This window comes from Phoxinus phoxinus, assembly GCF_949152265.1.
Source record: "Phoxinus phoxinus genome assembly, chromosome: 2".
NCBI lineage: Eukaryota > Metazoa > Chordata > Actinopteri > Cypriniformes > Leuciscidae > Phoxinus > Phoxinus phoxinus.
Genome location: NC_136877.1, coordinates 52,650,228 through 52,676,302, shown reverse-complemented (window position 1 = coordinate 52,676,302; position 26,075 = coordinate 52,650,228). Strand labels below are relative to the sequence as shown.

The 26,075-nt window shown below is 42.3% G+C and overlaps 2 protein-coding genes across 3 annotated transcripts; both read left to right on the top strand.

Moving 5' to 3' along the window:
* The first annotated feature begins 1,601 nt into the window (after positions 1–1,601).
* Positions 1,602–16,373, top strand: LOC306993388 (C-type lectin 1-like). Its single transcript, XM_079603111.1, has 4 exons — positions 1,602–1,778; positions 6,713–7,087; positions 15,562–15,647; positions 16,152–16,373. The coding sequence occupies exons 1-4, from the start codon at positions 1,742–1,744 to the stop codon at positions 16,245–16,247; spliced, it is 594 nt and encodes a 197-aa protein (XP_079459237.1). The 5' UTR covers positions 1,602–1,741; the 3' UTR covers positions 16,248–16,373.
* A 4,669-nt stretch (positions 16,374–21,042) lies between these two features.
* LOC306993377 (C-type lectin 1-like) lies at positions 21,043–23,693 on the top strand. Of its 2 annotated transcripts, XM_079603091.1 has the most exons (6): positions 21,043–21,182; positions 21,360–21,411; positions 21,517–21,560; positions 22,510–22,857; positions 23,371–23,456; positions 23,528–23,693. In XM_079603091.1, exons 3-6 carry the CDS (start codon positions 21,527–21,529, stop codon positions 23,657–23,659), a joined length of 600 nt encoding a protein of 199 aa, XP_079459217.1. In that variant the 5' UTR covers positions 21,043–21,182; positions 21,360–21,411; positions 21,517–21,526; the 3' UTR covers positions 23,660–23,693. The 2 variants fall into 2 exon arrangements, with proteins under 2 accessions (XP_079459217.1, XP_079459218.1); XM_079603092.1 differs by lacking the exon at positions 21,043–21,182 and having other exon boundaries at positions 21,306–21,411.
* Positions 23,694–26,075: the final 2,382 nt, after the last annotated feature.

Sequence of the window (26,075 nt, the reverse complement as noted above, 5' to 3'; positions counted from 1 at the left end):
AATAGTTCTTCAGAGCCCGTCTGAGCCGTTTATAACTGGCCTCCTGATTTCTGTTCATCTTTAATGAGCTGAATATCGCGCTCATGATGTGAACGGACCCGCAGACGCTGACCACAGGCTTCACCGCATTTGCATGCATGCGTTTAGCAGAGGGTTTATACAAAGCAACTTACAAATCAGGGAAAACACAAGCAATTAGAGTTGGAGCCAACAATTATGAGGAATGTACTTTATATATACTGTAAAAATATGTGATTTTTCACCTAAAATGTCATTTTTAGGGGATGTGCATGTTTTTGTACGCTTATAGCAGGGCTGCGTTTCTCAAAAAAGCCAAGTTGTTCATAGAGATAGTTTTTAGCCCAGGACAATACATAAAAACAAATGTGTATTTATAATTTATATCTGTCTGGCATTAGGGAAGATGTACAGTCAAACCAAACATTTGTCGGACATAATTTTTGATATTTATTTACTAGTGTGTGCAGGACACAAGTTAATTATGTAAGTGAGGAGAGCAAAATAAAGTAAACTGACATATTATACCCAAAAATTCTTCATACAGTGACTAATGTATAAAGATTTGGGAGCAAAAATGATTTTGACACTTTGAGACTTTGAGACACTTTGAGCTGATCATGTTTTAAGTGTTTTGTCTTAATTGCTAATGCTCTTTTTACACACACACACACTTGCTTGGTAACTGGTTGAGCTAAACTGGTATTATCTAATTGTGTAGTTAAATTTAACAGCTGACAGATATTCAACATAATTCATGTGTGAGACAGTCTAACAGAAGGATGGACAAAACCTGTCAAATATCAATTTGTCAGTTCTTGTCATATTTTATTACCATTTTCTAAACTATAGCGAATAAACCGTGACACTGTGAGATGTTAAAGGAGTCTATATGAGTGTGTGTTTGACTGTATGTACAGGAGGAGGTGTGTTTGAGATGAGCGGATAGATAGAGCTGTGTGTCATCTGTGTGAATCCAGAAGAGAAACGGGCTTCGCACTGAACCCTGAGGCACGCCGCTGGTGAAAATCCATATGTTTGGGTTTCATTTGCCCTTCCAGAAGAGTTTTTGACTTCCTGACCTCTGAAGTGAAGTGGCCTTTGGTAAGTAATGTGTGTTGACCTGTGATCAATCTAAACTGATGACTTGGATGGGTTGAGTTGGCAGTGATTGATGTGTTTGTTGGTGTATAGTATGAAATTGATGACAGGCAAATCTCTGAATTTTACATGCATGCAAACATGCAAAGTATGTAAAATGACAAGAGTCACGGTAATGCCATTCACCTACTCATTACTTTTAGAAAGACGTTTTTTTTATTAATTACAATTATTTAGCATAAAGAAAATTTGATCACTCTGTACTGTACTAGTAGTTTGATTACTTTTTAATAGAAGTTTAGTTATGCTTTCGTGGCTTTGAAATTGTAAATATTCAACATATTGCTCATGCTTCAACTGTTTGTGAGTTATGCAATATTAATGATTCTGACATGCAAATCTCTGATGTCACTCATTGAATTTCAATATCTTTAGCAAAGTGTGTAAAATGATAAAGCAGGTCATGTGAATGCCATTCAGCTACACACGAGAGGAACAGAACACACTACACGGACTATTAGACACGGAATAACTAACGTTTGTTTATTGATGGTTTGTGATTGGCTGAAGAGAGCAGCAGGTTTAAGTAGATTGGTTGTTTTCCCGTTACAGTAAGTCCTTCATGATGAGGAATGTTTTGCTCTTGGTTCTTTTTCCAGGTTTGTTTTGTTTTTTTGTAAAAATGTATAATCTTTTAATAAGGGATTATAAGTATGAAAGCTAGTTTCTTCCACAATTAAGACTTTAGCATAGCTGCGAGTTTGTTTTGCAATTCTGGCTTTTTTCCCTCACAGTTCCAAGTTTATATATCGCAAATCAGACTTTTTTCTAGCAGTTGTGAGTTTATATATTTCACAATTCTGACTTTATTTCTTGTATTTGCGAGGTTATATCTCGCAATTCTGACTTTATTTCTTGTATTTGCAAGTTTATATCTCACAATTCTGACTTTATTTATTGTATTTGCAAGTTTATATCTCGCAATTCTGACTTTATTTCTTGTATTTGCGAGTTTATATTTCGCAATTCTGATTTTATTGTATTTGCAAGTTTATATCTCACAATTCTGACTTTATTTATTGTATTTGCAAGTTTATATCTCGCAATTCTGACTTTCTTGTATTTGCGAGTTTATATCTCGCAATTCTGACTATTTCTTGTATTTGCGAGTTTATATCTCGCAATTCTGACTATTTCTTGTATTTGCAAGTTTATATCTCGCAATTCTGACTATTTATTGTATTTGCGAGTTTATATTTCGCAATTCTGACTATTTATTGTATTTGCAAGTTTATACTCTCGCAATTCTGACTATTTCTTGTATTTGCGAGTTTATATTTCGCAATTCTGACTTTATTTATTGTATTTGCAAGTTTATATCTCGCAATTCTGACTTTCTTGTATTTGCGAGTTTATATCTCGCAATTCTGACTTTATTTCTTGTATTTGCGAGTTTATATCTCGCAATTCTGACTATTTCTTGTATTTGCGAGTTTATATCTCGCAATTCTGACTATTTCTTGTATTTGCAAGTTTATATCTCGCAATTCTGACTATTTATTGTATTTGCGAATTTATATTCGCAATTCTGACTTTATTGTATTTGCAAGTTTATATCTCACAATTCTGACTTTATTTATTGTATTTGCAAGTTTATATCTCGCAATTCTGACTATTTCTTGTATTTGCGAGTTTATATCTCGCAATTCTGACTATTTCTTGTATTTGCGAGTTTATATTTCGCAATTCTGACTTTATTTATTGTATTGCAAGTTTATATCTCGCAATTCTGACTTTATTTCTTGTATTTGCGAGTTTATATTTCGCAATTCTGATTTTATTGTATTTGCAAGTTTATATCTCACAATTCTGACTTTATTTATTGTATTTGCAAGTTTATATCTCGCAATTCTGACTTTCTTGTATTTGCGAGTTTATATCTCGCAATTCTGACTATTTCTTGTATTTGCGAGTTTATATCTCGCAATTCTGACTTTATTTCTTGTATTTGTGAGTTTATATCTCGCAATTCTGACTATTTCTTGTATTTGCAAGTTTATATCTCGCAATTCTGACTATTTATTGTATTTGCGAGTTTATATTTCGCAATTCTGACTATTTATTGTATTTGCAAGTTTATATCTCGCATTCTGACTATTTCTTGTATTTGCGAGTTTATATTTCGCAATTCTGACTTTATTTATTGTATTTGCAAGTTTATATCTCGCAATTCTGACTTTCTTGTATTTGCGAGTTTATATCTCGCAATTCTGACTTTATTTCTTGTATTTGCGAGTTTATATCTCGCAATTCTGACTATTTCTTGTATTTGCGAGTTTATATCTCGCAATTCTGACTATTTCTTGTATTTGCAAGTTTATATCTCGCAATTCTGACTATTTATTGTATTTGCGAGTTTATATCTCGCAATTCTGACTATTTCTTGTATTTGCGAGTTTATATTTCGCAATTCTGACTATTTCTTGTATTTGCAAGTTTATATCTCGCAATTCTGACTATCTTGTATTTGCAAGTTTATATCTCACAATTCTGACTTTATTTCTTGTATTTGCGAGTTTATATCTCGCAATTCTGACTTTATTGTATTTGCAAGTTTATATCTCACAATTCTGACTTTATTTATTGTATTTGCAAGTTTATATCTCGCAATTCTGACTATTTCTTGTATTTGCGAGTTTATATCTCGCAATTCTGACTATTTCTTGTATTTGCGAGTTTATATTTCGCAATTCTGACTTTATTTATTGTATTTGCAAGTTTATATCTCGCAATTCTGACTATTTCTTGTATTTGCAAGTTTATATCTCACAATTCTGACTTTATATTGTATTTGCAAGTTTATATCTCGCAATTCTGACTTTATTTCTTGTATTTGCGAGTTTATATCTCGCAATTCTGACTATTTCTTGTATTTGCGAGTTTATATCTCGCAATTCTGACTTTATTTCTTGTATTTGCGAGTTTATATCTCGCAATTCTGACACTTTCTTGTATTTGCGAGTTTATATCTCGCAATTCTGACTATTTCTTGTATTTGCAAGTTTATATCTCGCAATTCTGACTATTTATTGTATTTGCGAATTTATATTTCGCAATTCTGACTTTATTGTATTTGCAAGTTTATATCTCACAATTCTGACTTTATTTATTGTATTTGCAAGTTTATATCTCGCAATTCTGACTATTTCTTGTATTTGCGAGTTTATATCTCGCAATTCTGACTATTTCTTGTATTTGCGAGTTTATATTTCGCAATTCTGACTTTATTTATTGTATTTGCAAGTTTATATCTCGCAATTCTGACTATTTCTTGTATTTGCAAGTTTATATCTCACAATTCTGACTTTATATTGTATTTGCAAGTTTATATCTTGCAATTCTGACTTTATTGTATTTGCGAGTTTATATTTCGCAATTCTGACTTTATTTATTGTATTTGCAAGTTTATATCTCGCAATTCTGACTTTATTTCTTGTATTTGCGAGTTTATATCTCGCAATTCTGACTATTTCTTGTATTTGCGAGTTTATATCTCGCAATTCTGACTATTTCTTGTATTTGCAAGTTTATATCTCGCAATTCTGACTATTTATTGTATTTGCGAATTTATATTTCGCAATTCTGACTTTATTGTATTTGCAAGTTTATATCTCACAATTCTGACTTTATTTATTGTATTTGCAAGTTTATATCTCGCAATTCTGACTATTTCTTGTATTTGCGAGTTTATATCTCGCAATTCTGACTATTTCTTGTATTTGCGAGTTTATATTTCGCAATTCTGACTTTATTTATTGTATTTGCAAGTTTATATCTCGCAATTCTGACTATTTCTTGTATTTGCAAGTTTATATCTCACAATTCTGACTTTATATTGTATTTGCAAGTTTATATCTTGCAATTCTGACTATTTATTGTATTTGCGAGTTTATATTTCGCAATTCTGACTTTATTTATTGTATTTGCAAGTTTATATCTCGCAATTCTGACTTTATTTCTTGTATTTGCGAGTTTATATCTCGCAATTCTGACTATTTCTTGTATTTGCGAGTTTATATCTCGCAATTCTGACTTTATTTCTTGTATTTGCGAGTTTATATCTCGCAATTCTGACACTTTCTTGTATTTGCAAGTTTATATCTCGCAATTCTGACTATTTATTGTATTTGCGAATTTATATTTCGCAATTCTGACTTTATTGTATTTGCAAGTTTATATCTCACAATTCTGACTTTATTTATTGTATTTGCAAGTTTATATCTCGCAATTCTGACTATTTCTTGTATTTGCGAGTTTATATCTCGCAATTCTGACTATTTCTTGTATTTGCGAGTTTATATTTCGCAATTCTGACTTTATTTATTGTATTTGCAAGTTTATATCTCGCAATTCTGACTATTTCTTGTATTTGCAAGTTTATATCTCACAATTCTGACTTTATATTGTATTTGCAAGTTTATATCTTGCAATTCTGACTATTTATTGTATTTGCGAGTTTATATTTCGCAATTCTGACTTTATTTATTGTATTTGCAAGTTTATATCTCGCAATTCTGACTTTATTTCTTGTATTTGCGAGTTTATATCTCGCAATTCTGACTATTTCTTGTATTTGCAAGTTTATATCTCGCAATTCTGACTATTTATTGTATTTGCGAGTTTATATTTTGCAATTCTGACTTTATTGTATTTGCAAGTTTATATCTCACAATTCTGACTTTATTTATTGTATTTGCAAGTTTATATCTCACAATTCTGACTTTATTTATTGTATTTGCAAGTTTATATCTCACAATTCTGACTTTATTTATTGTATTTGCAAGTTTATATCTCGCAATTCTGACTATTTCTTGTATTTGCGAGTTTATATCTCGCAATTCTGACTTTATTTCTTGTATTTGCGAGTTTATATTTCGCAATTCTGACTTTATTTATTGTATTTGCAAGTTTATATCTCGCAATTCTGACTATTTCTTGTATTTGCAAGTTTATATCTCAAAATTCTGACGATTTATTGTATTTGCAAGTTTATATCTCGCAATTCTGACTATTTCTTGTATTTGCGAGTTTATATCTCGCAATTCTGACTTTATTTCTTGTATTTGCGAGTTTATATATATTCAATTCTGACTTTTTCCTCACATTTGTGTATTCATATCTTGCAATTCTGACCTTTCATCATCATTACGAGCTTATATCTCACAATTCAGACTTTATTACCTCACAAGTCACAATTTGGAAAAAAAAGTCAGAATTGTGCGATTATGTTCAGTTTTTAAGTTGTTGTAAGTTTATATATTGCTATTCCGACTTTATTTCTTGCGAGTTTATATCTCGCAATTCTGAATTTTCTCGCAATTTCGAGTTTTTATAACTTGCAGTTCTGACTTTATTTTGCAGAATTGTGAGATTGTGTTTATCTTTTATCCTGTGGGTGAAACTAGATTCCATAAATTGTCACAGTCTCTGTCAATCAATCATCCAAAACGCCAAATAGCTGTAGCCTACTTTATGCACAGACATGACAAGATAAAGGCATAAGATGTTAAATGTCGGTATCTTCCTCCTTCAGCTCTGATTCACGCGACGCTCTCACAGACTCATGTGTTTTACTTCGTGCCTGAGAACATGAGCTGGTCCGAGGCTCAGACACACTGCAGACAGCATTACACTGACCTCGCCACCATTGATGATCTCACGGATCATCTAGAGTTTGTGGAGACTCTGCGTGCTGGTGTCGGAGCAGAATGGATCTGGACTGGACTCTATCGGACGGATGACGCTGCTCCCTGGATCTGGTCCGATCGGAGCGGATCCGCCTTCAGACCGTGGGAAATTGGACAGCCCAACAATAATGGTGGCAGCCAGTTTTGTGCGAGAACGTCTCTTATGGGAACGTTTAATGATGGGGAGTGTGACCTTAAATATCCTGCGGTCTGCTACAATAGTGAGTATTATTGCACATTTTACCTCTTCACTTCAAAATGCAAGTAAAAGCAATTAAACATTGAACTCCTGAAATAGAGAATCCGTGACATGTACATTAAAGGTGCACTGTGTGATTTTTAGTGGCATCTAGTGGTGAGGTTGCGAATTGCAATCAACAGAAGTTACGGTGACCGACTGGAAGAACTGGAAGAGAGCGCTACTCTCTTTAGAAAACAAAGGAAATTAACATTTGAACTCTTGCTATATTACCATCCCCATTCGAGACACGATCACACTTGAGTTGATCACCTCCCAATTTACACATCATTCACTTCACCATCCCTACCTGAATTCACCCACCAATCTATATATGTCTGGTTTATCATTTGAAATGTCTCAGTGCGACTGGTACCAAAGGTCTCATTCCCACAGAAGTAAACCAGAAAGGTAATAAGGTGTGGAGAGTTCAGAGAGATCTTGACATATCTTTGAACTGATTATGACATTGGCATGATGCATTTACCTGACATAATAACTTTATTTAGACTGACTGACATAGTTTTTCAGTACATTAAATGGATTCATGTGTTACCGCAAGTTTTGCATCAGATTAGTGACGACTAATATTTGGCACTAATGACGCTTTTCCACTGTGTGGTGCGACTCGGCTCGGCTCTTCGGCTTTTCCACTGCCTTAAGTACCGCTTCAAAGTGTGTGGGATCATAGACTGATCGCTAGTTTATCCGCTCCTCGCAACTAACGAGAGGAACGTCTGCACTTCGTCCACTGACCACGATTCAGCCATTTATTGGAAGGTTTCTTCTTCTTCAAGCAAGTAGTTTAAATACAGGTGCTACAGCGGTGGCTGTTACTGGCTATTTAAATCTAGCGGGTTTGGTGTCTCGTGTCGCGCAAATACAATGATGCTGGTAGTGACCAATCAGTGATCTGCAGTGTTTTCACGTCACATTTTAGTATCGGTACGGTACGCTTGGAACCTCAACAGAGCTGGCACCATTTAAAGCGAACTGTACCGTACCATGGAGTGGAAAAGTGCCATAATTCAAGTGTACTTGGTTTGCAAAGACAGGACAGCAAACATGCTGCTTGACCAACCTAAATCTGTGTGTCTTACCTCTGTTTTAATGTTACTTTAGATACGTGTACGTGGGAAATCACGGCATGGCCAATCCAAAGCTATCATAAGACCAGTAAATTTGGTTGACTTATATCTGTAGTAGTGGCCATACCTCTACTGAAGTAAACATTACATTCAATTCAAGTGTATGCAATCATACCAAAGTATCTTAGTGAATGCGACCGATCTCAGGCGTATAGCAATTGCCTCTGTTTGGTGGCCGAAACTGTTGAGATTGTGATCGTGAGACCCGCGTTTAAACAAGGCGTGAGGATCTCTGAGCGACATAGATTCCTCATTTAAACGGGTAAAACATAATTAAAGAGGTAAATAGAACAATCAAATGTATTGCTAAACTATTATATAATTTACCAATTGGCAATCTAACTTAAATTCGAGGTCGTGATAAAATGGAGTCCGATGTAAAATGGAGTCCGATGTAAAATGGAGTCCGATGTAAAATGGAGTCCGATGTAAAATGGAGTCCGATGTAAAATGGAGTCCGATGTAAAATGGAGTCCGATGTAAAATGGAGTCCGATGTAAAATGGAGTCCGATATAAAATGGAGTCCGATATAAAATGGAGTCCGATATAAAATGGAGTCCGATAAAAGCTTAAACGTGGAAAGACAGTGACGCACAGAGACTTCACCCGTTCTATCGGATGCCGCCTTTGGACCGATCTAGACTGGCTTACAGTGTCCAGTAACAGTAGCCAGTTCAACAATGAGGTTACTTTACAAAGATTTTCTTAATTATTCAGTAAAACGATGTTATTGAGAATATTATTGTTACTTGTTTATCATTGTGTCAGTATTTTATCTGCTGACTTTAACTCGCTTCTCTGCTCGAAGAACAACATAGTGACGTGTCGATGTAAGGAGACCCGCGGTGTGTGTAGAAACATGTCGGTGTAAGGAGACCCGCGGTGTGTGTAGAAACATGTCGGTGTAAGGAGACCCGCGGTGTGTGTAGAAACATGTCGATGTAAGGAGACCCGCGGTGTGTGTAGAAACATGTCGATGTAAGGAGACCCGCGGTGTGTGTAGAAACATGTCGATGTAAGGAGACCCGCGGTGTGTGTAGAAACATGTCGGTGTGAGGAGACCCGCGGTGTGTGTAGATACATGTCGATGTAAGAAGACCCGCGGTGTGTGTAGAAACATGTCGGTGTAAGGAGACCCGCGGTGTGTGTAGAAACATGTCGGTGTAAGGAGACCTGCGGTGTGTGTAGAAACATGTCGGTGTAAGGAGACCCGCGGTGTGTGTAGAAACATGTCGGTGTAAGGAGACCTGCGGTGTGTGTAGAAACATGTCGGTGTAAGGAGACCCGCGGTGTGTGTAGAAACATGTCGTGTAAGGAGACCCGCGGTGTGTGTAGAAACATGTCGGTGTAAGGAGACCCGCGGTGTGTGTAGAAACATGTCGGTGTAAGGAGACCCGCGGTGTGTGTAGAAACATGTCGGTGTAAGGAGACCCGCGGTGTGTGTAGAAACATGTCGGTGTAAGGAGACCCGCGGTGTGTGTAGAAACATGTCGGTGTAAGGAGACCCGCGGTGTGTGTAGAAACGTGTCGGTGTAAGGAGACCCGCGGTGTTTGTAGAAACATGTCGGTGTAAGGAGACCCGCGGTGTGTGTAGAAACATGTCGTGTAAGGAGACCCGCGGTGTGTGTAGAAACATGTCGGTGTAAGGAGACCCGCGGTGTGTGTAGAAACGTGTCGGTGTAAGGAGATCCGCGGTGTGTGTAGAAACGTGTCGGTGTAAGGAGACCCGCGGTGTGTGTAGAAACGTGTCGGTGTAAGGAGACCCCCCGGTGTGTGTAGAAACGTGTCGGTGTAAGGAGACCCGCGGTGTGTGTAGAAACGTGTCGGTGTAAGGAGACCCGCGGTGTGTGTAGAAACGTGTCGGTGTAAGGAGACCCGCGGTGTGTGTAGAAACGTGTCGGTGTAAGGAGACCCGCGGTGTGTGTAGAAACATGTCGGTGTGAGGAGACCCGCGGTGTGTGTAGATACATGTCGATGTAAGAAGACCCGCGGTGTGTGTAGAAACATGTCGGTGTAAGGAGACCCGCGGTGTGTGTAGAAACATGTCGGTGTAAGGAGACCCGCGGTGTGTGTAGAAACATGTCGGTGTAAGGAGACCCGCGGTGTGTGTAGAAACATGTCGGTGTAAGGAGACCCGCGGTGTGTGTAGAAACGTGTCGGTGTAAGGAGACCCGCGGTGTGTGTAGAAACGTGTCGGTGTAAGGAGACCCCCCGGTGTGTGTAGAAACGTGTCGGTGTAAGGAGACCCGCGGTGTGTGTAGAAACGTGTCGGTGTAAGGAGACCCGCGGTGTGTGTAGAAACATGTCGTGTAAGGAGACCCGCGGTGTGTGTAGAAACATGTCGATGTAAGGAGACCTGCGGTGTGTGTAGAAACATGTCGTGTAAGGAGACCCGCGGTGTGTGTAGAAACATGTCGGTGTAAGGAGACCCGCGGTGTGTGTAGAAACATGTCGGTGTAAGGAGACCCGCGGTGTGTGTAGAAACATGTCGTGTAAGGAGACCCGCGGTGTTTGTAGAAACATGTCGGTGTAAGGAGACCCGCGGTGTGTGTAGAAACATGTCGTGTAAGGAGACCCGCGGTGTGTGTAGAAACATGTCGGTGTAAGGAGATCCGCGGTGTGTGTAGAAACGTGTCGGTGTAAGGAGACCCGCGGTGTGTGTAGAAACATGTCGGTGTAAGGAGACCTGCGGTGTGTGTAGAAACATGTCGGTGTAAGGAGACCCGCGGTGTGTGTAGAAACATGTCGGTGTAAGGAGACCTGCGGTGTGTGTAGAAACATGTCGGTGTAAGGAGACCCGCGGTGTGTGTAGAAACATGTCGTGTAAGGAGACCCGCGGTGTGTGTAGAAACATGTCGGTGTAAGGAGACCCGCGGTGTGTGTAGAAACATGTCGGTGTAAGGAGACCCGCGGTGTGTGTAGAAACATGTCGGTGTAAGGAGACCCGCGGTGTGTGTAGAAACATGTCGGTGTAAGGAGACCCGCGGTGTGTGTAGAAACATGTCGGTGTAAGGAGACCCGCGGTGTGTGTAGAAACGTGTCGGTGTAAGGAGACCCGCGGTGTTTGTAGAAACATGTCGGTGTAAGGAGACCCGCGGTGTGTGTAGAAACATGTCGTGTAAGGAGACCCGCGGTGTGTGTAGAAACATGTCGGTGTAAGGAGACCCGCGGTGTGTGTAGAAACGTGTCGGTGTAAGGAGATCCGCGGTGTGTGTAGAAACGTGTCGGTGTAAGGAGACCCGCGGTGTGTGTAGAAACGTGTCGGTGTAAGGAGACCCCCCGGTGTGTGTAGAAACGTGTCGGTGTAAGGAGACCCGCGGTGTGTGTAGAAACGTGTCGGTGTAAGGAGACCCGCGGTGTGTGTAGAAACGTGTCGGTGTAAGGAGACCCGCGGTGTGTGTAGAAACGTGTCGGTGTAAGGAGACCCGCGGTGTGTGTAGAAACATGTCGGTGTGAGGAGACCCGCGGTGTGTGTAGATACATGTCGATGTAAGAAGACCCGCGGTGTGTGTAGAAACATGTCGGTGTAAGGAGACCCGCGGTGTGTGTAGAAACATGTCGGTGTAAGGAGACCCGCGGTGTGTGTAGAAACATGTCGGTGTAAGGAGACCCGCGGTGTGTGTAGAAACATGTCGGTGTAAGGAGACCCGCGGTGTGTGTAGAAACGTGTCGGTGTAAGGAGACCCGCGGTGTGTGTAGAAACGTGTCGGTGTAAGGAGACCCCCCGGTGTGTGTAGAAACGTGTCGGTGTAAGGAGACCCGCGGTGTGTGTAGAAACGTGTCGGTGTAAGGAGACCCGCGGTGTGTGTAGAAACATGTCGTGTAAGGAGACCCGCGGTGTGTGTAGAAACATGTCGATGTAAGGAGACCTGCGGTGTGTGTAGAAACATGTCGTGTAAGGAGACCCGCGGTGTGTGTAGAAACATGTCGGTGTAAGGAGACCCGCGGTGTGTGTAGAAACATGTCGGTGTAAGGAGACCCGCGGTGTGTGTAGAAACATGTCGTGTAAGGAGACCCGCGGTGTTTGTAGAAACATGTCGGTGTAAGGAGACCCGCGGTGTGTGTAGAAACATGTCGTGTAAGGAGACCCGCGGTGTGTGTAGAAACATGTCGGTGTAAGGAGATCCGCGGTGTGTGTAGAAACGTGTCGGTGTAAGGAGACCCGCGGTGTGTGTAGAAACGTGTCGGTGTAAGGAGACCCGCGGTGTGTGTAGAAACGTGTCGGTGTAAGGAGACCCGCGGTGTGTGTAGAAACGTGTCGGTGTAAGGAGACCCGCGGTGTGTGTAGAAACGTGTCGGTGTAAGGAGACCTGCGGTGTGTGTAGAAACGTGTCGGTGTAAGGAGACCCGCGGTGTGTGTAGAAACGTGTCGGTGTAAGGAGACTTGCGGTGTGTGTAGAAACGTGTCGGTGTAAGGAGACCCGCGGTGTGTGTAGAAACGTGTCGGTGTAAGGAGACCTGCGGTGTGTGTAGAAACGTGTCGGTGTAAGGAGACCCGCGGTGTGTGTAGAAACGTGTCGGTGTAAGGAGACCCGCGGTGTGTGTAGAAACGTGTCGGTGTAAGGAGACCTGCGGTGTGTGTAGAAACATGTGGATGTAAGGAGACCTGCGGTGTGTGTAGAAACATGTGGATGTAAGGAGACCCGCGGTGTGTGTAGAAACATGTGGATGTAAGGAGACCCGCGGTGTGTGTAGAAACATGTCGGTGTAAGGAGACCCGCGGTGTGTGTAGAAACATGTCGGTGTAAGGAGACCCGCGGTGTGTGTAGAAACATGTCGGTGTAAGGAGACCCGCGGTGTGTGTAGAAACATGTCGGTGTAAGGAGACCCGCGGTGTGTGTAGAAACATGTCGGTGTAAGGAGACCCGCGGTGTGTGTAGAAACGTGTCGGTGTAAGGAGACCCGCGGTGTGTGTAGAAACATGTCGGTGTAAGGAGACCCGCGGTGTGTGTAGAAACATGTCGGTGTAAGGAGACTTGCGGTGTGTGTAGAAACATGTCGGTGTAAGGAGACCCGCGGTGTGTGTAGAAACGTGTCGGTGTAAGGAGACCCGCGGTGTGTGTAGAAACATGTCGGTGTAAGGAGACTTGCGGTGTGTGTAGAAACATGTCGGTGTAAGGAGACCCGCGGTGTGTGTAGAAACATGTCGGTGTAAGGAGACCCGCGGTGTGTGTAGAAACGTGTCGGTGTAAGGAGACCCGCGGTGTGTGTAGAAACATGTCGTGTAAGGAGACCCGCGGTGTGTGTAAAAACATGTCGGTGTAAGGAGACCCGCGGTGTGTGTAGAAACGTGTCGGTGTAAGGAGACCCGCGGTGTGTGTAGAAACGTGTCGGTGTAAGGAGACCTGCGGTGTGTGTAGAAACATGTCGGTGTAAGGAGACCCGCGGTGTGTGTAGAAACATGTCGGTGTAAGGAGACCCGCGGTGTGTGTAGAAACATGTCGGTGTAAGGAGACCCGCGGTGTGTGTAGAAACATGTCGGTGTAAGGAGACCCGCGGTGTGTGTAGAAACATGTCGGTGTAAGGAGACCCGCGGTGTGTGTAGAAACATGTCGGTGTAAGGAGACCCGCGGTGTGTGTAGAAACATGTCGATGTAAGGAGACCCGCGGTGTGTGTAGAAACGTGTCGGTGTAAGGAGACCCGCGGTGTGTGTAGAAACATGTCGGTGTGAGGAGACCCGCGGTGTGTGTAGAAACATGTCGGTGTGAGGAGACCCGCGGTGTGTGTAGAAACATGTCGGTGTAAGGAGACCCGCGGTGTGTGTAGAAACATGTCGGTGTAAGGAGACTTGCGGTGTGTGTAGAAACATGTCGGTGTAAGGAGACCCGCGGTGTGTGTAGAAACGTGTCGGTGTAAGGAGACCCGCGGTGTGTGTAGAAACATGTCGGTGTAAGGAGACTTGCGGTGTGTGTAGAAACATGTCGGTGTAAGGAGACCCGCGGTGTGTGTAGAAACATGTCGGTGTAAGGAGACCCGCGGTGTGTGTAGAAACGTGTCGGTGTAAGGAGACCCGCGGTGTGTGTAGAAACATGTCGTGTAAGGAGACCCGCGGTGTGTGTAAAAACATGTCGGTGTAAGGAGACCCGCGGTGTGTGTAGAAACGTGTCGGTGTAAGGAGACCCGCGGTGTGTGTAGAAACGTGTCGGTGTAAGGAGACCCGCGGTGTGTGTAGAAACATGTCGTGTAAGGAGACCCGCGGTGTGTGTAAAAACATGTCGGTGTAAGGAGACCCGCGGTGTGTGTAGAAACGTGTCGGTGTAAGGAGACCCGCGGTGTGTGTAGAAACGTGTCGGTGTAAGGAGACCCGCGGTGTGTGTAGAAACATGTCGGTGTAAGGAGACCCGCGGTGTGTGTAGAAACATGTCGGTGTAAGGAGACCCGCGGTGTGTGTAGAAACATGTCGGTGTAAGGAGACCCGCGGTGTGTGTAGAAACGTGTCGGTGTAAGGAGACCCGCGGTGTGTGTAGAAACGTGTCGGTGTAAGGAGACCCGCGGTGTGTGTAGAAACATGTCGGTGTAAGGAGACCCGCGGTGTGTGTAGAAACATGTCGGTGTAAGGAGACCCGCGGTGTGTGTAGAAACATGTCGGTGTAAGGAGACCCGCGGTGTGTGTAGAAACATGTCGGTGTAAGGAGACCCGCGGTGTGTGTAGAAACATGTCGGTGTAAGGAGACCCGCGGTGTGTGTAGAAACATGTCGATGTAAGGAGACCCGCGGTGTGTGTAGAAACGTGTCGGTGTAAGGAGACCCGCGGTGTGTGTAGAAACATGTCGGTGTGAGGAGACCCGCGGTGTGTGTAGAAACATGTCGGTGTGAGGAGACCCGCGGTGTGTGTAGAAACATGTCGGTGTAAGGAGACCCGCGGTGTGTGTAGAAACATGTCGATGTAAGGAGACCCGCGGTGTGTGTAGAAACATGTCGGTGTAAGGAGACCCGCGGTGTGTGTAGAAACATGTCGGTGTAAGGAGACCCGCGGTGTGTGTAGAAACATGTCGGTGTGAGGAGACCCGCGGTGTGTGTAGAAACATGTCGGTGTGAGGAGACCCGCGGTGTGTGTAGAAACATGTCGGTGTAAGGAGACCCGCGGTGTGTGTAGAAACATGTCGGTGTAAGGATATTGCATTTCTGTCAACAGATCCTCCTAAATATTACACACTGCACCTATAAGTCTCGGCAGCTTGGTTGCCATGAACTTTATCTCAAAAATGAAGGTTCTATAAGAAGTTTTCGCAGTAATGCCATAGAGGCCATTTTGCTTCTCCACTTTTGTCCACTGAGCACTGTGATGTGTCTTCTGTGTTCATCAGAGAGGAGGACACAGACGCTGAGACTGATGCTCAAATCAAGTCCAAATGTGAACGATTCTGAAGTAAAGAAACACATTTTATCAATGGTGAGTAGAAATGCGGTGTAGTTCATACTGTATATAGTGACCCCAAAAATGATCTGGACACTTAAAAATGCATTAGAGAACAGAATATCAAAGCAATATATGCGTGTGTCTTTTCTCTTTGCTAACATTCGCTTTTCCTCATTTGCATTTGGTCTTTTTAGTCAGCTGGTGTTTAGTTTGCCTAAAAAGAACATTTTGTCATTGATTAGTTTCCATGTCATTCCATGATTTATTTTAGACCTGAAGTCATTTATTTGATTAAAATTGTTACTCACTGAATATTTTCCTATGTACTATACATCTCACATCTCTATGTACACATTCAAATATGGCAGATTATACAGGTCTGATGTTGATGCAGAGCTGCTGATTTGAATGTGCGCTTATTAAAATAGCTTGTGTGACATTTACGAACTAGAAAATTAGGAAATTATGACAATTTTTGTTGAAGACTGAGTAAAGATGTTTGGAGTGAAAAACTAAAATGGTGTTTGTGTTCTTCAGATTGAGCAGATGCTGATGGAGAAGGGACTGACAGAAGATGTTAAACTGACTTATAGAAACCAATCCGATGGGAATGTCTTCCAAAAAGGACCATAAGATTAATGTCACTGAACAAACTATGTTTTAAAAGTGAAGAAATAAATCTCAATCTGAATTTTTTTTTTATAAAGCACAAATAAAAACAACCACAGTTGACCAATGTGCAGTATAATGTTCTAAAACCAAAAACGATTCATAAAAATAAAACAAAACAATAACAAGGGACATCACAAGTTATAGGCTACAGTGCAGAGATGTTCCAGAGTTTAGGTGAGGCTATGGAAAAAGCTCGTCACCCCTAGATTTTAACTTTGACTTTGGAAAAGTTAACAAACTCTGGTTGGCAGACCTAAGAGTTCTCAACGGATGGTCCATACACAACAAGTCTGAAAGGTAAAAGGGGGCGAGGCCATTTAAACTAGCAGGAGTCAACTCTAGAGCGGACTGTGAGCCGATTTAAAGACATTAAAACAGGAGTGATATGTTCACGTTTGCAAACACCGGTTCAAAGTCTTGCAGCCGCGTTTCAGACCATTTGTTATCTAGATGAGGAAGAATTGTTTATTCCCAAATACAGGGAGTTACAATAGTCAATTCAATAAGAAATAAAAGCATGGATCGCAGTTTCAGAGTGCTTAAAAGAAAGAAAACTCTTCACTTTAGCCAGCGCTCTTAGTTGGTAAAAACCTGTTTAGACCACTTAATTGATTTGCATATCAAATTTAAGTGCACTATCAAGCTTTTTATACACAATTTAACTGAAGAAGATAAGACACCAGAATTTAAATGAGAAATGTTTGGGCTATACATGATGATCTCGGTTTTACTCTCATTTAGATTAAAAAAATGTAACTACATCCCGGCTTTGACATCGGAAAGACAGGCACTGACTGAGTCCAACCCTTTTTTGTGCTTCAGGGGCAAATTAAGTTGTGTATCATCTGCATAGCAATGATAATACAAGCCATGGGTTTAAAAAATATAGCCTAAAGGAAGCACATAGAGTGAAAACAATAAAGGGGCCAAAATAGAGCCTTGGGGGACCCCACAAATCAGGGGGACCACACCCGAATGGCATCCTCCTATATTGATCGAGTAGCTTCTGTTTTCTAGGTATGACTGAAACCAACTTAGCGCAGTTCCTCTGATGCCGACAACTTGCTCTAGACGAGAAAGCAGGACATCATGGTCAACCGCATCGAATGAGCACTTAATCCTAAAAGCACCAATCCAACAGAGTCACCCGAGTCAGTAGCCATTCAAACATCATTTAAAACTTTTACAAGTGCTGTCTCTGTAGAGTGCAGTTTTTCAGTTAATAAAACTTAACTGACTGTTCAGTAATTAAATACAACTTGAGGTGAAGAACATTAAAGAAAAAAAATAGAACATTACTAGTAGTTTAATAGGAGTCATAGTAAGTGCTTTGGCTCATCAAATAATTTTTCTGTGTATCACCATATTGCAAATGTACAGAGCTCTGGATTATTCTTTTGCATGAGTGCTGTGGCTAATGCTAAATATTTAAACAGTTGCTTCTCTTAAATAAATTAAAAGCCAATGCAAAACAATGACACACCCAAATAGTAGTTCCCTTTCAAAACATTTACTCGTATCGCGTCTGGTAGATGCTATAGGGTAAACTAATTTTTCTGCGATTTATTGAAGCCTTTTATTCACAGTGAGTGTGTTGCTGTCTGGGTAAATCCCACGCAGAAGCTGCGCTCACTGCGAGAGTATGTCTCTCTCATCGCTCCTCTCATGGATCACCTTTCTTTTCAGATAATGACTCTCCCTCGCACTCTCCCATTTCCTATATCCCAGGAACCTCGGAGAAAGAAACAGCAAGAAAGGACCGAGCGAACGGATGTAAGTGAGCTCACGCCGGCTCAGATCACCCGTGCCTCACTTAGTCCACAGAGAGAGATTTCACCTGTGCTCTTCACCCCGTCCAGACCAGCGCCCCTCGTGTGAAGCAAGCGGTCTCGTCTCGTTCGGTGGATCTGAAGAAGATCTTCATGATGTCATTGGCGGCTTCTGACGCAGAGGACTGGTCGGGCTCAGTGGATGACCCCGCTCCCTTGCCGTCTAGAGACCAGAGCGATGCCAGAGCTGGACTGGACACCGAGCTTGTATATATCAGCACCATTCTTCCCCGAAGTTCACAATGAACTGACTAAGTCGTGACATTCCAAGTCAAATAGCCCCCCATCACAGACTGTTTTTTAGATTTGCGTACGAAGGGGTGACCTAGCAGTATACAGTCCTACCATTCGGTCTCTGACACCACGCACTTTTACGAAGTGTGTGGATGCAGCACTTTCCCCCCTGAAACAGGACGGCATGCCCATCCTCAATTACCTCGACGACTGGCTCATCCTGGCCCAGTCGGAGGAAGAGTTAATCTCTCACAGATCTGTGCTCCACAGCCATTTGAAGTGCCTAGGACTCAGACTCAATCTAGCCAAGAGCTCACTGTCTCCCCGCCTGAGGATCTCTTTCCTGGGAGCAGTTCTAGACTCAAAACAAATGTGAGCATGGCTGACACCCGAGCGCACTCAGACTATCTAGGGCCTCGCGACTTCGTTCAGAGCAGGGGCCTTTCCCCTCTCAGAGCTTTTCAGAGGATGCTACTTCTGCTGGGCCTGCTGCACATCGCCAGGTGTGGGTTGGGGCCTGGGGTGGTTTCAGAGCCCAGGTCACTTGAAAAGACCCCAATCATTATTAGTTTGGAGTAAGCATGGGGGTCTTTTCAAGTGGCCTGGGCTCTGAAACCCACCCCAGGCCCCAACCCACGCCTGGCGATCAGGTCGCCTTCGCGTCAAGGTGGACCAAGGCTGTATCAGAGCCCAGGCCACTTGAAAAGACACCAATCATTATTAGTTTGGAGTAAGCATGGGGGTTGGTCTCGAGAAGGGAAGTGGTCACCACGGACAAGGCGTTCCTTCCTTCTCAGGACCAAACCCATACTCAACACAGAGCATGGCCCTCAACACAGGTTGGGGAGCTCTGTGTGAGGGCAGACCGACTTTCGGCTCCTGGTCGATCACGGAAAAGCGGCTGCATATCAACTGCCTGGAAATGATGGTGGTTTTTCTGGCCCTTGAAACCTTCCTGCGAGACCTAATAGGTCACCACGTCTTAGTACGGTTGGACAACATGGCGGTAGTGTCCTACATAAACCACCAGGGTGGACTCAGGTCCAGGCCTCTGTACAGGCTAGCCAGCACGTGCCGGGCAGACTGAAGCAGAGGGAATGGTGAGGGGGCGAGGCAGGTTGAGCCTCATTGCTCCCTTCAGGAAGCTTACAACCAGGTCACTTCTACCTGGTGATTGGCCGGCCACCGGAACGTGGAATGCTGCTATGGCCACCACATAGACTTTGAGCGTGGAGGGGCTACGACCCACATCCAGCAGCTCTTGTAGAAAGGAAAAACCAGCGGTACTTCACATGAAGTAGGGTCAGGGAGCGAGACATGCTGTCCCGGAACAACGTGTCCCAGAGGGAGTGGGCCCTACATCCCCAGATGGTTAAAATAATCTGGCAGGCCAGAGGTCGACCTCTTCACCTCTGAAGACAACTCTTACTGGCCAATATTCTTTTTGAAGAGCAGGGATGCGCTGGCCTACGAATGGTCCAGCCTTTCCCTTTACACTTTTTCCCCCCAGTTGCGCTCCTTCCTCAGGTCATCAAAAGGATCAGAGAGGAGAGATGCGCAGTTCTTCTGGTGGCTTCTCTCTGGTGGACCCAGCCTTGGTTTCCCGAGTTGATTCAGCTGCTTGAAGCAGCCCCATGGCCAATACCCCTGAAGAAAGACCTTTCCCAGGCTAACGGGACGATCTGGCATCCCTAGCCCAAATTGTGGGCCCTCAATGTGTGGCCCCTCAACGGGAACTTACGGACCTCCCAGTGACAGTCCTAAACACTATATCTGAGGCTAGAGCTCCGTCCACGAGATGCCTCTACAACCTTAAGTGGTTTGTTTTCTCCAAATGGTGCTTAGCCCGGAGCAAAGACCCTACTTCATGTAAAGTACCGCTGGTACTTCCTTTTCTACAAGAGCTGCAGGACACGGGTCGTACCCCCTCCACGCTCAAAGTATATGTGGTGGCCATAGCAGCATTCCACGCTCCTGTGGCCGGCCAATCACTGGGTAGAAGGGACCTGGTTGTAAGCTTGCTGAAGGGAGCAAGGAGGCTCAACCTCCATCGCCTCCTCACCATACCCTCCTAGGACCTATCAACGGTCCTCAGGGCCCTCGTTTGAGCCGCTGCAGTCGGCCGAACTAAGGCCACTTTCGCTCAAGACCGCTAGCCTTAGCATCAGTAAAGTGAGTGGGCGCTCTCTGACAGCGCTTCATGCCTTGACTTTGGGGCTAACGACTCCAAGGTCATCCTCAAGCCAAGTCACGGCTACGTCCTTCTATACTCTGCGATGTATGCGTCAGATGATTCAACAAAAGATGACTTCTGGGTGTGTTTCACTCAGTCTTCATTGCATCTATTGTGTAATTGGATTTCCTCTGTGTTGTAAACTGCAAGCCTCTGTCTGTAGGAGAAAAGGGTTTAACGTCGTCCTAAACGGGTCGACCTTTCAGATGGAGCCGTAACATGCAGCAAATGTCAGACAAAACTCAATGTTAATGGTCGAGCTTTAAGATATAAGCCTAATTTGGCTATAGTGGCTATTCACTATGCGAATCCATTTAAATTGCTTTGGCAAATTCGAAATGTAAATCGATGTCTGTTTTCATTCAAAAAGATTTTGCATCTGAGACGACGGGTTTTTGCATAGGCCATATGTGATAACTTACAAATTGAGACTGAAAAGTCCTTCAGTCTGTCCGCTGCTGGTAAATCATGGTCATGCGTATTTGAGGAAGCTCTCTGTGTTTTAAAACTGTTGTGTAAAGAAGTTTTGATTCTGAGAATCTAACAGGATCCTGGAAACGCTCGAGCAGTTCTGCTGGACTTCGAAAGCGTTTTCTGGATGTAAGTTAAAACTCTTTGGTCACTTTGAAAGGTTTTAATGAAATCTCTGTGATTGGCCTTTTGTTTTAACAATAGACCTTTAGTTTATTTCCCATAATGCTGAGATTATAACATGAAGATCTCATTGAATTAAACACTGAGACAGAAATATTGAGGCACTGCGATTCTCTTTCACAGAGACGCCAGGAATCTCTCGCATCTCGGACGTTCAGGAGAGTGAAAACTACAAGTAAACATGTTTTGACTAATCGAAGAGCAGTTTGAGCACTAAACATTAAAACATGATATTTAATACAAGCATTTGAGCAATTTAATAAGTTTGTTTTTCTCATAGGTGTCTCATCATGAGGAACCGCTTACAGTTTCTGCTTTTCTCAGGTTAGTTTTTGAGTTTTGTAAATGTGTTCATTTCAGAGGTGTAAAGTCCAGGGGTCAGAAAGTAAAAGTCCTGCCATATGTTTATTCCTCCCATGAACTCCACTTAGTTGATTTCACTAATTAGTCCTCTCTCCTGGCTGAACAACTGCTAATTAGCAAATCCAGGCGATTGGAACAAAATACTGAGGACGACTTTTACTTTCTGAACCTGGACTTTACACTTCTGCTTAATTTCATATTTTAAATGATTTTCCATCCAAGTAGCAAAACAGGGAACGGTCTGGCAAAGTTTTGAACAATCGTTCTTCCAGTAACTTCAATACAAGTTCGGTCATTGTTATTTGTATCTTAAAAAAAAAAAAGAAAACAATAAGGTTTCATTTGTTATTAGTTTACATACATTAACATGTTAATCTCAACATTTACATTTTTAAGTTCCAAAATCAAATCTGTTAATATTAGTTAATGCATCGTGAACTAACATGAACATTTTGATTAACTAACATTAAGAAACATTGATTGATTTATTTTATTTCTGAAACATTTTGGTTGAATGTTGGTTTAACATTTTTAAATTTGTAAGTACTTGTTTTGGAATGTTCAGATAACATTCTAAAGTAACGTTCACTTAATGTTTGAAGAATGATACAATGGAATGTTCCCTTTAAATTTAAATGTTTTGAACATTCAAAAAAAATGAACCGAAACATTAGCATGACCCTTTGACATATTTGTGTTAGCTGAGGAAAGTAAAGGGTTGTAACGAATATTTTAAGGCCCGTTCACACCAAGGATGATAACGATAAAGATGTTAAAGAATAGCAGAGTTCACAGCACAGCTATAACGATAACGGCACAGAGAAACGATATAGGTATTTGTAGTCATCGGTCTTGGTGTAAACGGGCCTTTAACGGCTGAATCATGTCCGCTGACGGCTTCTTTCTTCAGCTCTGTTGCACATGACCACCTCTCGGCTTCATGAGTTCGTCTATATGTCCGAGCCCATGAACTGGATGAACGCGCAGAAGTACTGCAGACAGCATTACACGGATCTCGCCACCGTCGATGACCAGGAGGATCACGATCAGCTGCTGAAAACTGCGGGAATGGGACACGTATGGCTGGGATTGTCTCGCACTACATATCCCGGACCCTACGCCTGGTCAGATCAGAGTAGCTCCACATTCACACAATGGAAACCTGGAAAACCGAGCGATCAACTGTGTGCTAAAGTTTATGAGGGTGTTTGGTATGACAGCAGGTGTACAAACTCTAATCCTTTTGCGTGTTATTTTGGTGAGTTATTATCTTAAATATGTTTTCTCAGAATTTAATTTAGTTGAATGTGTTTTGCCTTAGACATGCTTAGATTTAATTCCAATTCTCATCGGTTTGGCTAATACCTTTTGAACTTTTTTTTTATTTTGCTACTTTTGAATGTTCTCTAAACCTTCTGAAACGTTCCCATAATGTTTGCAAAATTCTGAAATGAAATGTTCCCCTAAAGTTCGCATAACCAAGAAAAAAACTTTTTTTCAACATTTAGAACATATTTAATCAACATTTAATGAGAACATATTCACAGCGGGGACAACTTTAAATCCGATCATAATCATGAGATCTGGTCAAAACTCTGAAAATAATGATTAAACATGAAATGTTTATTTAGTTCGTGTTGAGCAAATCATATACATTTATGTCTAACAGAGCAAGACATTTTATTTATGAATTCATTTGATGATTTGAGAAGTTCTGCTGAATTATTGATTTGTATTGACTGAGCTTCTCATCGGTGTGTTTGTCCCACAGATCGGAAGAGACAGATTGTGAAACTGGAGGTGAAGTCAAGTCTAAATCTGCATGATCTGGAAGTGATGAACAAGATTTTAGCCAAGGTGAGTTTCGCTCTGCTTACCCGTAATTCCACAGCAGAAATATGGTTCAGGAGTGTGTTTGTGTTCTTCAGGTGGAGCAGATCCTGAAGGAGAAGGGAGTGTCAGGAGAAGCTAAACTTTCATGGAGAACCCAATCCGATGGGAACGTCTTCCAAAAGAAAGACCAGAAGAGTGTCGCCACTAAACAGACTTGCGTTTCCTAATTGTACGGAAAATGTATCCGTCGTTTTCCTAAGTTGTACTTGTTGTGGCAAAACTTCAAACAAACATCATCACTGAATAAGGGACACTTAGAATCTTCATAAAAAGTTATAAAGTATTTATTCCTCTTGCAAGAGCGATCCTCGTCACCAATACACCTAAGCGAGTCAGTGAGGAGCGATAAGGGAAAAGCAGTCTCTGTCTGTTTTATATCTTATATTCCCTCCATGGCCTTCACTTATTTCCCTCCCCTCCGAGAGAGACAGATACCAGTCTGTCTTCCTTATTCTTTAACTGGCTCACGAGGGGTAAATGCCCTCTTAACCTTTAGGCTATAAAGTACAAATGCACTCAAGATGACCCTTTGACCATGTGCCTTCCCTTATCCTCACTGACTCCCCAACACAGCAAATTATTACACAAAGCCCCTTCTCACTGCAAGTGAGAAAGCCAGATGGGCCTTCATTAAAAATCACTGAAATACAGAGTAATACTGAAAATTTCCATAACATTCCTCTCTGTTTATCATACACTGATAACTTGATTAATCAAACACTGTAATAATAGTAGTAAAATAATAATGGTAAATAATAAATGCAATAATAATAATGCAAGTTCAAGTCATTACATCATAAAAATCACCCCCTCCTTGAACCTGTGATGAAAAAGTTTAGAATGAAAAAAGCATAAGGCTGTTTTTGTGGGGGAAAGTCCCCATAATATTTTAGCAAGCATGTAAATAGGTTTACTAATGCCGGGCTCACTACCGCAGTCACACTAGTAAGGAAAAAGATTATAGCACAGTAGGAAAAAACAAACATTCAAATTCAAATCATAAAATTGTAATAAAACCTCAGTTTCAAACCCTGTCCTTTTCCGCCCTCTCATGGCATATCACCCGTTCTCAGACCAGGGAAAAAACATTTTAACTCAATTAACACGTTTCACTGTAACTTCCGCTACTGGTGTCATCATACTGGTGTTCATCAATATCATCATCGTTTGGATAGACTGTCATTTTCACCAATTGAACAGACATTCCCACTTTAACCAGTTTTCGCACTAACATAGTCACCCCTTGTATAAAACATGGTATGCATAACAAAATCAGTAATATTATAACTAAAATTGGCAACACAGTTTGAATCAACCAAAATCCCCAGCCATCCCCCAGATGCATTATCCAGGTCAGCCAGTTTTCATTCACTGGCTCAGGCTCCTGCACTGCCCTTCTCATGTGCTCAATTACATCTGTTATGTTGTCACTGTAATCTGGAATATTGAAACAACAAGACACACCTAGCATTTTACAAACTCCTCCTCGTTCTGCTGTAATCAAATCTAAGGCTAAACGATTCTGGATCACTGCCTCTCTTAAATGTCTCATCTCATCATTTATCATGTTTATAGCATTTTCAGTAGCATTTGCTATTGCTAGTACAGACCACGCTAACCCATTTACCTTGTTTATCGTTACTGTCGTTCCCACCCCTAGGAAAATAGACCACCCAACATTTGCCCCAGGTGTCGTCCATGGATCAGATAATGTGTACCCCGAATAATGGCTTGGCAAAACCCCAGGCAAAATCTTAACACTTCTTTTCTCTCTTACCCTCGGCGTTTTGTTCGGCAAATACACAGATGTTCCCACATTTATCAAAGCTGGATAACAGCACCCTGACCACCCGTGTTTAGGCATCCTGTGAAATGCTCTGTTACCACAAACCCACACTGCTGCTGGTGAAGTCTCATACAGTTTACCAAATGGACATGTGAAACTAATTTCTTTGCCGCTGAGTGTCGCTGTGCAATTGTTCACTGTCCCGCCTTTCATGTTGATTCTGACCCTGCAGTCAGACCATCCTGTTGTGAAAAGTCTCTGTGCATCTGAACAAACGCACACATCACCTTTCTCATGTGTTACTCTAAGTGGTGGAATTGCTATATCAGTGTTGTTATATCGTCGAATGTTGTCACAGCTGTCCTCAGGTTGTTTCGTTGGTGTCTCTCCTTTCTCCAGCTCAGCTGCTGCTAAAAGCACATCAGTCATTTGCTGTGGAATCAGACACTTTGTTACATTAGCTGTTGCTACAGTCAGTGGGACAGCCTTCCACGCGTGTGACATTTGCAAACAAAGCCAGCAGCTCGTCGTTATCTCTAATTCCTCTTTCTGCAGCATAGCCAGAGCACAGGCCTTGTTACCTTGACATTTCATCATGGCTTTCTGCACTTCAGGATTTCCTTGACCCTTTCCCATGTTTCCGTTCTCCATCCATGCCAGCTCGTCCCTTGTTTCTCGTTCGACCTCAGGTGTTACACAAGGTTTTAAAGTTGGGACTGCCTCATTTACAATAATGTCAATTTCTTCATACCAGTCCGTTCCCTCTAAATCTAGTCCACAATAGTACTTGCCTTGGT

Coding starts and splice junctions, on each gene's coding strand:
- LOC306993388 (XM_079603111.1), top strand. CDS start 1,742: ATGATGAGGAATGTTTTGCTCTTGGTTCTTTTTCCAG. Junction 1,779..6,712: donor GCTCTTGGTTCTTTTTCCAG/GTTTGTTTTGTT, acceptor TTCCTCCTTCAG/CTCTGATTCACGCGACGCTC. Junction 15,648..16,151: donor AGAAACACATTTTATCAATG/GTGAGTAGAAAT, acceptor TGTGTTCTTCAG/ATTGAGCAGATGCTGATGGA.
- LOC306993377 (XM_079603091.1), top strand. CDS start 21,527: ATGAGGAACCGCTTACAGTTTCTGCTTTTCTCAG. Junction 21,561..22,509: donor ACAGTTTCTGCTTTTCTCAG/GTTAGTTTTTGA, acceptor TTCTTTCTTCAG/CTCTGTTGCACATGACCACC. Junction 22,858..23,370: donor TCCTTTTGCGTGTTATTTTG/GTGAGTTATTAT, acceptor TTTGTCCCACAG/ATCGGAAGAGACAGATTGTG.